The 13,345-nt window shown below is 40.2% G+C and overlaps 1 protein-coding gene across 1 annotated transcript in view; it reads left to right on the forward strand.

Annotated features, from left to right (window-relative positions):
• Window positions 1–13,345, forward strand: part of LOC142503561 (FRAS1-related extracellular matrix protein 1-like) — a 79,919-nt gene that overhangs the window by 21,960 nt on the left and 44,614 nt on the right. Inside the window, exons 9-15 of the mRNA XM_075615999.1 lie at window positions 193–537; window positions 803–945; window positions 1,942–2,138; window positions 2,223–2,313; window positions 3,634–3,801; window positions 5,117–5,325; window positions 9,442–9,535. Of these exons, the coding sequence (XP_075472114.1) occupies window positions 193–537; window positions 803–945; window positions 1,942–2,138; window positions 2,223–2,313; window positions 3,634–3,801; window positions 5,117–5,325; window positions 9,442–9,535 (1,247 nt within the window). The remainder of the gene's footprint in view (window positions 1–192; window positions 538–802; window positions 946–1,941; window positions 2,139–2,222; window positions 2,314–3,633; window positions 3,802–5,116; window positions 5,326–9,441; window positions 9,536–13,345) is intronic.

Genomic DNA, 13,345 nt, shown 5'->3' on the forward strand with positions numbered 1-13,345 from the left:
TTGTATTAATCCTGGAGAAATGTAGACTCATTGTAGGTTATTATACCTTTTAAGAGACTAACATTAGAGTGGTTAATACATCACATTGTAGTGTACAGAGTTGTTGATGGTTCCTTCTTTGCGTGCAGATATTCAGTGCAGTGTATTATGAATTTCTGATGATGATATTTCTTCGTACATACTTTCATACAGGACTCAAAGCATTCATTTTCACAGTAGAAGACATCAAAGATGGAGTTGTGCGCTACCACCATGATGACAGTGATACCACTAAGGACTATATTGTTTTCAGAATATTTGATGGCAAACATAGCATTAGACACAAGTTTCCTATTAACATCCTTCCAAAAGATGACAGTCCACCATTTCTAGTTAACAACATTGGTTTTGAACTAGTAGAAGGAGACACAGTCCTTGTAGGGAAGGATATGATGATGGCCTCTGATATGGATTCAAGTGATGATTACATTCTATACAACATTACTAAGAAACCAAAAGTCGGAGAGCTGGTAAGGAAATACTCCACAGAAAGCTCAGGTAAGGGCTGCTATTTTGCATATATCAACATGTTTCACCATTATAATGTTACACTTAGGTTATGGTTATTAGTCTCCTTTAAGGGCTAGGATTTGGGAAAATGATATGGAAATTTCCAGTTTTATTATTACAGTGGGTGACAAACTCTCATTATATCACCATTTCTTCTACGTATGGAGGAAAGGCCGGAGTAAGAATTGAGAAAACGCATACTATATATTATGTTTTACACTTGCTACTCTTCCCTTATCCTTGCATGAGTCAGGTTTCCCAGTGTCAACCTTTCTGCAAAGAGACCTGTTTCGGGGCCTCATTTATTACAACCATTTTGGCGGGGAGATCTTCCAGGATTCCTTTGAGTTTGTCTTATCAGATAGTCATGATCCTCCAAACTATTCAGAGCAACAAGTGAGTACATGTTATCTGCTACTTCTGTGCCAGTGACAACTTTGCAAATTGCAAGTAATGATCTGTTAACCTATTTTGTTTCTGCAGGGGGCAGCTAATCAATTCTGGGCGATGGTTTGCTTGGGCTTGCAATAGCATTATATCTACAAAAACTAGGAATGTGGATGTACTTGTTTTTACTAATGCTAACATGTAGGGTGACATATATCTCTAATTTAGAGGTGATATAACTGCATCCAGATTGATATATTTATAACCAAGTATGACCTGCTGCTCCACTACACATATCCCTACACTGGCTTCCTCTAGAATCAAATTTAAAACATTTATTCTGACTTACAAAGCTCTCAATGACACTGCCCCCCCCACATCTCAGCCCTCATTCCCAAATACAACCTAAGCACGATCTATGTTCTGCCCCATGTCACCCACCTGCCTTATTACCTCCTCTCACTCCCGCATGCAAAAACTACTTCCGTACTGCCCCTTCGCTCCGGAATTCTCTACCACGCACCATGAGACTCTTCCCCCAGCTTTCAGACATGAAAAAACTCACTGAAAACTCATCTTTTTAAGGAAGCCTATTTGCCATACTTCTCACATCCAACTCCCCCTCCTCCACCCCACTCCAATCCCATTGGGACCAGCTGTGTGGTGGACCAATTTCCACCCTATGTAACATTCCCCACCCCCCCCACCAAACCTTCATGGAATCAGATGTTGGGCTGGACCATATTCCAACCTGAGACATCCTGCAATAAGCAGCCACCTTAACTTCTTGTTTCAACACTGTCCCTCATTACGTCGAGATTGTACACTCTCACGAGCAGGGCCCTCGTTACCTCTTTGTGCATTTGTGCATGTCTGTCCTCATTCGTACATAACTGTACATGTAACATAGATAACTCTGTACCCCCATTGTACCGCACTGCGGAATATGTTGGCACTTCACAAATGAACGATAATAATAAATGATAATAATGACCTTTTTTTTAGATTGTAATAATTCATATTACTCCAGTCAAAGATCAGTTACCAAAAGAAGCTGAAGGAACCAACAGGCATCTTTTGGTAAAGGAAACGGAGATTACCAGAATCACCCAGCAGCATTTGCATTTTACTGACACCGAATCGCCAGAGAGTGAGCTCGTATATATTGCGACTAAACCATGTTTCTCACCGACGTCTCCAGGGTATGTTCAGTATAAATGAGCTATTGTGTCATGTTCATTAACACTGCAAAAGTAAGTAGCCATCCTTTTCTCTCTTTGCCGCAGCTTACTTGATGCAGGGAGGCTGATTTACGTAGACAGTGCAAACGCCTTAAAAAAAGACCCTTCTATTCCCAGCCTGAATTCCTTTACTCAGGTAAATATGACTTTTCTTTGTAACACGGACTGTCACTTCTCTGTAGGTTGTGTATGCTAAAAAATATCTAGATCTTGTGGAAGCTCATCTAAGATGATTTAGACCCATTAAAAAACAAAACGCAACTGCCTTTTATGAATCATAAATAGCAGAACATATTTTACTAGTGGAAACATTTTTATAGTATTTTTTTTCTCAATATAATATTCGCTCTTAAGTGCGATACAAAATGCCAATTTTTTTTTAAGAAGTTAATTTTGAGTACAGTATGTGGGTTAAATCAATTTCCATGTTCCACCTATGCAGATGTAGCACATTGTAACACAACCATTAAACTGATTGCCGCGGGAGAGCGCGGGGCCTCTGTAACTGCCTCTTACCTTCTCCTTCGCCATCTCTTCCTGCAGGGTCCTTCATCATGGCGCAGCAACGGCAAACGGCTTTGCGTTGCCATGACAACGGGACGCTCCGTCATGTCCCATTGTCATGGCAACGCGACACCATTTGCCGCTGTGGCGTCATGATGAAGGACCCTGCAGGAAGAGATGAAGACGGTAAAAGGCCCCCCACCACATGGCTGCACCGAACCCCGCAATATTCCCAGCCGGCCCTATATACCAGTATAGCTCAAAATATTCTCTAATGTAGTACAGTACTTTTAATTCAGCAGATTCTAAAGACAAAGCCAATTCATTCACAAAGTAAAATTGCTCAGCAGGTACATACCTTTGATTCAATCTAGTTGGAGGGTCCCGACTCCCCAGGCTTTTGGGATGTGTGAATTAAGAGTGCTATAAATTGCTAGTGTCCTAATTAGTATTGTAGCCATTGACTTTTTCTAACTCCCAAACCCTCCAACATACAACATTGTGGGGAGATGGCTGTGAACACACCTGCAATACCCGTGACATAAGCAAATTTGAATATGCAAAGTATATTCAAATGGTTTGAATTGGCATATTTCCCAGGTATCTCAGGTGCGGTCACCGGAATATCTCCACATGTTGTATGGATGAGTGTTTTTGGAGGTATATGTCTATAGGTACTCTACAAAATTAGACTCCCTCTACCCCTTGTCCCTTGAATGGGCAACAGCCCAGGTGTTTTGTGCCAGAAGGTGTTTAATGGCATAGCACTACTTAACAAAAATGGGCCATAATATTCTCCCCTTAAATAGCACATAGAATATTTGTTTAGAGAAAAAATATCCCCGAAGGACTTGTAAAAGGAGGGAGGCTTTATTAAGTTTGTGTTATTCCTGCCATTTCACCTGACACTTTGTTGAGTTTAATTGTGATGCTGTTATTGCCTTTCCTCCAGCATGCTGTAACCTATTTGAGAGTGGCCTATATGCCTCCACAAAGGGATATTGGTCCTGATCCAATGTTTGTGCAATTTGAATTCTCTGTAAGTGGCCAGCACGGGGGAGAGCTGTCTGAACTCATCTTTAATATCACAGTGATGCCAGTGGATGATAAAGCACCCGAGGTATTTGTCAAGTAGCCTAAATAAACTGCATGATGGGGATTTAAACTTATTTCGTACACAGAACAATAGCAAATCAAGCTTTTTCCAGCCTATATCTCTGAAAAGTAGTATACCTTATAAATGGATCTCAAACACAGTATTTGTAGCTTTTGCAAAACAGTTTGACTATTTTAACAAAGATGTGTCTGTTGTTCACATATGGTAGTAATACTGAATGGTTCCTGTAAAAACCCAATAGCTGCAGTCATGTACTGCAGGGGTGCGCAAACTTTTTCCACTGCGTCCCCCTGTCTGCTCTCCCCACCTGCTCGCGCCCCCTGTCTGCTCACCCCCCCTGCTCGCGCCCTCTCTCCCTCCCCCCTTACCTTGTCTCTGGCGTCAAATAACGCAGCAGGGTCATGTGACGTCACGTTGCCATGGCAACGTGCCACCAGAGACAAGGTAAGACAACTTACAGAGGCCTCACGCGCGGGCCCCGGCAGTTAATTTAAATGCTTGGGTAAGAGCGTGTGTTCTCTGTAAACGCCCCCCCCCCCCTCCCGAAAAACTCACGTCCCCCAGTTTGCGCACCCCTGATGTATTGTATCCAGAGTTCATTTAACAATTATTGAAATTATGTAAGGTGAATGAATAAGGGAAATTGTAATGGATGTTTGGATATCATAGTTTGACAAATGTAACTATTTTGTAATAGATTGCAATCATTGTCTCTAATCGGAAGGCATGGATTGTTAACATACTGTACGCTGAAGAAAAAAATAAAGCCTTATGTAATTCTGCAATTTATCTAGGAATAAAGAGTAGTTTGTTTCCCCCTGCAAAATGACTTAAATGAAGCAACAATAAATACACATCTATTGATACTACTTAGGTGAAGCTGGTAGAAAGGTATAAAACAATATGAAATAGTAAATTATTTAATAATACAATTTCCATTACAAGTGATTCATTGTGATTAACTATTAATTAGCATCAACTGTTCTCTGTGTTTTGGAAAATGTGCATTCATTTATTGTTTAATATGAACATGCAACCCCGGGTTATTTGTATACATTTATTTGAGCAATATATCTGTGTGTAATCTGCTGCGCGTCAAATACACACATGTAGGCCCATATTTGCTAAACGGTAATCTGCTATAAGACTGTCCAGCGTTACAAGGCACCTCCAGAACCGGAAAGGTCTCTTATTGAATAGCGCCACTTAGAAAAATATGGGCCCAAGTCTTAAAATAAAAATATTTTTTTTTTTCATATTTATGCATAACAGGTTTGTGAATATATCAATGCATTTTGCAAGCTCATCACTGTTTTAGATTTTCACCAACAATATAAAAACAGAGGAAGGTGCAAGTTGTTTCATTGCTGGAGAAAATCTGCTCGTTACTGATGTGGACACTAAAGATGGCGACCTGAGAATTCTTCTGAAAACACGTCCCCGACACGGAAACGTTGAGGTGCACGGCGTGGTCATGTCGGACGGAAATGCGTTTAATCTGGAGGACCTCCGCTCCTTTAAAGTCAGGTAATGAGTGACTTGATATATTGTACAAGCCATTTTGGGGATTTTTGAGTGGTTATGTTTTCATGCATGTGTAAGATTATTAGCACGTTAAGAACCAGAGACGTGCAAACCTTTTGCTCAAGGTACCAAAGTAGGTGACATTTTGCCCTTTTTCAGCCATGATGTGCATTGCAATTTGATAATAAGCTAATTTGCTAAATTGTCCAAAATCTCTAGATTGGCTTAACGCTGAGACTACAAATACTGTGGGTTACACATCATGTTTCGCTCACTGGGATATTCCACTGAAAGCTTAGATTTAGCGGCATTACTAGACCTTCTAGACTTGCGAAATGTTTTGCAAGGAGTAGAATTTGGGGGGTTGGGACGACGACAAAAAATATCATGACTGCATTCTGGATAATATCCCAGTTCTCTATTGATAACCAAAATACTTTGTACCACTGCACTGTGGAGGGGAGACTCTGGATGCTGAGTGAATACTGTGAGTACCTAGGGCCAACCCAATGAGGTAGGGGAGGCTGTTCTTGGACAACCTACCCCAGCCTTCAGGGTATTCAGTACCCCATTGCTTTTAGGCTCATCATAAATACTAACTGAATGCATTAATACCCAGAGTGTGCTCCTCTCCTTCCTATACATATAGTACACTTTGAGCACCTTGCCTTACCAATACTTTGTACCACTGACCTGTTTTATAAGGCGTGGAGCACTGAGCCATTGACACCATAGCACCAGACATGTGCTGCCAGGATTTCATACCAGAGGTGGAAAAATAAATGCCTATGCAGAGTAGATTATTACGTGACATTATTACATCATGGATTGAAGTATCGGTATCATTTTGGAACAATGTATGTGATGCTATTAGGATACACCCTGAAATGGGGAGTCCTACAGTATATACTGGTCCCAAAATATTATGCCGTAATTGCCATTCATGGCTCGCAGTCAAAGACGGAAGGGTCTGATCTATCGCTGCAGAGCTCAATGTCTTTAAACGTGGTGACAGACCTGTGAATGGATTTGGATATCATTATAATAGCTTTGTGCCACATTAATGTTAAACATTTAGAAAGGTGGAAAGCTTTGTATAATAAACTCCAGCTCCATATTTAAAACATTTCCTTTGTTGACTAACATAATGTCCCTTCATTTGACGTGTACTAAAAAGCAATAGGATTTTCGTAAATGTCGCTGACATAAAATAACACATATTGCCACGTAACATCAGAGCCATAGGGCTGAACAATAACATCTGGAGAGATGACATTCTGTGCAGTGAATACACACAATGATCCTTTGTTTCCAAACAAAGCAAATGACCAGGGACCACTGCAAAAGCACCGTGAGATTGTGCAATTTAACAGTTGTAATTCATTTGGGCAAAATATAAAACCAACTTAATTTTTGTACCCACTATAAAAAAAGAAATTAAAAAAGCCCTGTAATGTTGAGTGTAGATCATGGGTGTGTAACTCCAGTCCTCAAGACCCTCCAACAGGTCAGGTTTTGAGGATATCCGAGCTTCAGCACAGCACAGGTGACGCAATCAGTGGCTCAGTCTTTTGACTGAACCACCTGTGCTGAAGCCGGGATATCCTGAAAACCTGACCTGTTTGTGGCCCTTGAGGACTGGAGTTGTCCTCTCCTGATGTACTACAAAGATGGGGAACATACATGGTTCACACTAACACAAGTAAGCGCACTTTCCCTGGTGTTTTGTAGAGAGGTGCGAATCTGTCTGAAACACAGCCGTGAACATTTTCATTGTCCTTTCCAAAAGGAATTCCTTGTGACTCGATTTTACCAATCCTCACGGGGCGAAAACAAGTCTCCAAATTAGCAGTCTTCTACAGAAAAATTCCCAGAGCCTCCAGCGAATCCCCAGCGATTCGCAGAACCAGAGAGAGGGTATCAAGGAGTTATGTGACCTGCTGGATTTGTTTGTCTTGGGTGCACAGAAGCAGGAGGGCGAGAGGATATAGTTGTGCAGTGTTTATTTTCAGTGTTGGTGTAGTTACTTGGTTAGGGTAGTTTTTTATTTAATTTGACAGATTATTTAATAAAAAGAACGATTCCGGCGCTCCTACCAATTAGGATAAAATAAAATGGTGATCTCATGAATAAGGGTTATTTAGTTAAACCCTTTGGCCAACGCGTTATAAGCCTGCAGCCCCGTCAAGGCATAACCAAATTTGCAGATACCTACACTGAATATATTTAATTATTGTCCCATGGACTGGTGAAAAATGTGAGAAGACCTGAAGGGGTAAATAAAGCATATGCTTTTGTGAGTAATGCAATTAAAAGCTGGCCAAAGCCAGTATCATAACTACCTTACTATAGAGGTAAACTGAGGGTGCACAAATTCCCTGGTGTGAATATAATAAAACTTAGAAAGAAATATGTGTATCAGACTTATACATTCACCTACTCTTCAATAGAGGGTGATGTGCAGACTGGCGCTGAGGTGTATTATACCTGCACTAAGTGGAAAATTGGTAGGGGCTCTGTCCAGAAGGGAGGAGACATTGTATTGTATTGTATTGTATGTCTTTATTTATATAGCGCCATTAATGTACATAGCGCTTCACAGTAGTAATACATGTGGTAATCAAATAAATAACAGATAATATAAATAACAGATCATGGGAATAAGTGCTTTAGACATAAAAGTAACATTAAGGAAGAGGAGTCCCTGCCCCGAGGAGCTTACAGTCTAATTGGTAGGTAGGGAGAACGTACAGAGACAGTAGGAGGGAGTTCTGGTAAGTGCGTCTGCAGGGGGCCAAGCTTTATGTATCATGTATTCAGAATATCCACAGTGCTATTCATATGCTTCTTTAAGCAAGTGTGTCTTAAGTTGGGTCTTAAAGGTGGATAGAGAGGGTGCTAGTCGGGTACTGAGGGGAAGGGCATTCCAGAGGTGTGGGGCAGTCAGTGAGAAAGGTTTAAGGCGGGAGAGGGCTTTAGATACAAAGGGGGTAGAAAAAAGACATCCTTGAGAAGAATGCAAGAGTCTGGATGGTGCATAACGAGAAATTATGGCTGAGATGTAAAGAAGAGTGTAAAGCTTTAAAAGTGAGGAGAAGAATGGAGTGTGAGATGCGGGATTTGATCGGAAGCCAGGAGAGGGATTTCATGAGGGGAGATGCTGAGACAGATCTAGGAAAGAGTAGCGACATACAGTACACCTCATAAGAACTGCTATATAAAGCAGATGAGCCAATAAACCTACCCCTATGAAGTTTCAGTGACGCTATATTAAAATGCCCTTATGAAGTATGCAGCAAGGAAAAGGATTGGCCTAATATTGAAAATACTTCTATAGGGAGAAGTGCGGTAATATGTACAGTCTTCCACAGATTATTTAATGCATTTTATTTTGTCTCTGTTTGGAGAATTCAAAATCGACATTGGCTAAACCGATTAACTCAATATATGGCCTGTAAACCTCGACTAGGCCGCAACAAAATATGAGCGAATGATTTGCAACCTTGTGTGAAAGGTTTGACTTGTTCTGGTTTTGTAAAGTAATATGGGGGGGAAAAAACTAATAATACGCAGGGAATATTTGTTTTGTTTTTACATGTTTTACAGTAAATAAAAAAAATTCCAAATGTTCACCAACTTTTCATTGACAAAACCAAAAGTTCACTCGGTTTATCTAAAAAATAATAATAATAATAAAAATGAAAAAAAGGTTAACATGGAGTTGTTCTCCGTTTTGGCTACAATTTTGCTTGGATTGAAAAATTCCTTCCAAAGTTCCACTCAGACATCCGAACAAACTTCAGAATTGGAACCCGCAAACCTGCCCATCCTTAATTATAAGCCTGTTGCAGTCTCTGCAGCTGAATGACAGCGTGACACTTTTCTCCCCTCTCTTCACTATACTTTGAATGGATTTGAAACCTTCCAAAGCAAGAAAGCTGATTTATAGTATGTTCTGTAGGGGCCTTGGTCTATAGGGGCCAATATATATCAACATGTTCTGACTCAGCACAAAGGGCACGTTTCCACTTAATATCCTTCTAACCCTGAACTGCTGTTTTTAAATGTTCTTGGTTTTCACACGTATTGATATATTTTTATGGTGATATATATTGAAAGGTACCAGCATGATGATTCGGAATCCGTTGAAGATACAGTTGTCTTTGCAGTAACAGATGGATTTAACACTGCAGATGGGGTGTTGAAAGTGCAGGTAATGTAACACTTCTCACAGTGCTGTAGCAAAATGCATACTGTACATGTAATTATGTACCAGGTTCCCCCAAAATAATTTGTAACGGTTTATTCAGATATTGTTAAAACGCATGTTTTATTTAACCATTTCAGTGCTTTTAAGCTCGGTGCTGGGAATCTTGCATGGTTTATAGCCTTGGTAGAAATCCAAAGATTTAATATACAAATTAAAATGAGGGAAGCAGCTTTGATAGACTGCACTCCTTTGCCATGCTTTCCTGCAATGTTTGCAAGTATGGAAATTGAGATTGACTCTTGCTACCAAAGCGGATGTCCCTAAATACAAAGTGATGACTATGGGCCTCATTCAGAGAGGGTTGATAAAAATTATCGCCAGGGCATTTAAAATGACATTTTTTTGGGTGTTGCTATCACGGTAATCAGAAAGGCTCGATTACCTGTGATAGCAAAATTCCAAAACGGGCGAGTTGCTGCCAGCGAGAGCATCGAGCCTCTGAAAAGGCCTAAACCGGCGATTCATTTCTGCTGCAGAGAGAGCGGCTCTGAGAGAGCCGCCTCTCACAGCGGAAATGTCGTCCGAAAATTATTTATTTAAATATACATTTCTTTCATAGTGTATATGTGCAGGGGGTCTCCGGAGCTGAACCGCGTTGATTTCAGGTCCAGGGACCCCCTGCTTCCTGAGATACAGGCACCTTTATGGGGTGCCGGTATCTCCTATGCAAGGAAATGTCCCGGTCACGTGACGCGGGACATTTCAATGCAGAGGGATACCGGCACTCCATAAAGGTGCCTGTATCTCGGGAAGCAGGGGGTCCCTGGACATAAAACCAACGCGGTTCAGCTCCGGAGACACCCTGCACATCTACACTATGAAATAAATGTATATTAATAAATATTTTAATTAACATCAATTCACCCCCCCCCCCCCCCCCGCCCAAACCCATACAGTACAGTAATGGGCAAAATAACTATTATCCAGATATGGATAATAGATTATTTGCCCATTATTAAACACTGCATTAGCATACAAAAATAAAGTAAATAAATACAGTTATACTTACCACAACAGCAGGCCCCTCTGTCCTCCGTAGCAAGAAAGCATATACAGTATACAGTACATAATAAAGACATTCTAATGGCCCCTAACCCCTTAATCACCTTAGCGGTTACTAACCGCTATAGTCATTAAGGGGTTAACCCACCCTGTCCTGATACAAACCCAGGAGGCCTAAGCACCCACCCCTGACTGACACTACCCACCCTGTACCCATTGAGTAGTATAGTTGTACATCATACCCATATAATAATAATATGGGCATGATAAGCCTCTATAGCACTCAATGGGCACCCTAATTACAATACATTAATACACAAGACACACAATAATAAAACATAACTAAACTCCAAAAAACCACACTTCACTAAATAAAAACAGTAGCCAGCTAATCCAATCAATACAAGCAATAACAACATCAACAATGAATTTATTAAACCATTAACCAATCAAACCAATTAATTCCTAAACCAACTCAAAATGAAAAGTAACACTAACCAATCAAAACAATTAATTACTACAACATTAATGAATTTAAACAGTAAAATAGAAAGAAAGAAAGAAAGAAAGCTTCCTGTTACCCCGGGAGTCGGAGGGCCACCGCTTCTAATGGTAATTAATATATTGAATGTTTGTAAATGTCTCTTTTTACAGGTTTATTCATTGGATGTGTTTTTTGATTTTTTGGGGGAGGCACATTGACTGATAATGTATTAATCTGTACCACTTTAGGGTACAGATTAATACATTATTATGACAATATTTGGGGGGCATTTGTGGCTTGGTATTGCTGTTGCTTTTTTTCATTTCAGTTTATTATGTGGATGTGATTGTTTGTTTGTTTTTTCATGCTTAATGGTAATAAAATGTTTGCGATTGGTGTTCGTTTTTAGTTAATGTTGTATTATGTTAGCTACTGCGTTTTATGGTTATTTCAGATATTGTTAGAATTTCTTTCTTTCTATTTTACTGTTTAAATTAATTAATGTTGTAGTAATTAATTGTTTTGATTGGTTAGTGTTACTATTCATTTTGAGTTGGTTTAGGAATTAATTTGTTTGATTGGTTAATGGTTTAATTAATTAATTGTTGATGTTGTTATTGCTTGTATTGATTGGATTAGCTGGCTACTGTTTTTATTTAGTGAAGTGCGTTTTTTTTGGAGTTTAGTTATGTTTTATTATTGTGTCTTGTGTATTAATGTATTGTAATTAGGGTGCCCATTGAGTGCTATAGAGGCTTATCATGCCCATATTATTATTATATGGGTATGATGTACCACTATGCTACTCAATGGGTACAGGGTGGGTACAGTCAGTCCGGGGTGGGTGCTTAGGCTTCACGGATGGGTGAAGGGGGTATTAGCCCTAAGAATGGGTGTGTAGACCTTGCGGGTGGGTAGCGGTTGGGTTAACCCCTTTATTACCTTAGCGGTATTAATTGCTAAGGTAATGAAGGGGTTAAGTCCCCCCGCAACCCCCCCCGCAAGGCCTAAACAGCCACTAAGGGCCAAATTCCCCCTTCACCCACCCTCGCTAGCCACAGTAAGCCTGGCATGGGTGTTTAACCCCTTCATTGCCTTAGCGGTTAGCCGCAAAGGTAATGATGTTGCTGTAATTGCAGTTTTCCTGCATCGGATGCATGCCGGGGGGCTCCGGAGCTGCTATCAATGGCTATCAGCTCCGGAGACCCCCGACATCAATCCGAGGCAGGAAAAGGGCCTGATTTTTTCTAAGTACAGACATATCGCAGCTCATCGAGGCATCTCCCCACCAATCTTCCAAAATTTGGTGGTGTATTGGATTTGAAGAGAAGAACGCCTTTTAGGGCTGCGATAGGCCGTGACAGCCGACTCGCGGGTATCTGAATCTCGCAAAAGTTATGATCCTTCCGAAAATGGTCGATAAACGGCTGATCGCCGCTCAATTGGCGATTTTCTTTGGATCATAAAATTTTGCGTCGATACAGGCCGTTATCAAGCACTTATCGAAGCTTACTGAATACGAGTAGCCATTTTGGTCGATAAGTGCTCGATAAGGGCCTTATCGAGGCTTTGTGAATGAGGCCCTATGTGTTAGTTTTGAGCTGGTGTTAGGAAAATAATCAAAATATATGCCTTGTTTAGATTATGAAAGGCCATACAAGAGAGTCCTTTTGAATATGTGACTCTGCATAATTTTACCATTTGTATTCCTATTTTCCCTCTAAAAGGGGGTTATTGATTAAACTGATTTAATGCTCTGATCAGTACAATCAGTTTAATGGGGGAAAAATAACCTAGTGTCCATTTGCGATTTGGCGCGTACCAATGGGAGATGTCCAGAGATGCATATTATAATGAGATGTATCTAATTATGTCATTGTAATTTTTTGCCGTTTGTTTAGAGTTGAATATCACCATGTGTGAAGTAACATAACATAGTAACATAACATACTGGCATTCATTAAAAAAAACAGCATTATTATTCTTAAGTTGTTAATTTTGATCAAAAACATTAATGGGTTCAATAGAAAGCTGGACGCACATGTTCTGATAAATAGATTACAAAGTTGCCAAAATGAATAGCCACAGGTTCTTTCTAGCGCAAATGTGTACATCTCCCCATCCTCGCTTATTCTCCCGTATCCACTATCGTTCCAGCGAACAAGAACAATAAAAAAACAAAATAACAAGATGCACATATTAGTTTCTACACTTCAAATTGTACTCTGTCCTCTATGCATGAATGTCTGTACAGTGCACACAGTTAT

This window comes from Ascaphus truei, chromosome 10 (genome assembly GCF_040206685.1).
Source record: "Ascaphus truei isolate aAscTru1 chromosome 10, aAscTru1.hap1, whole genome shotgun sequence".
In the NCBI taxonomy this organism is placed as follows: domain Eukaryota; kingdom Metazoa; phylum Chordata; class Amphibia; order Anura; family Ascaphidae; genus Ascaphus; species Ascaphus truei.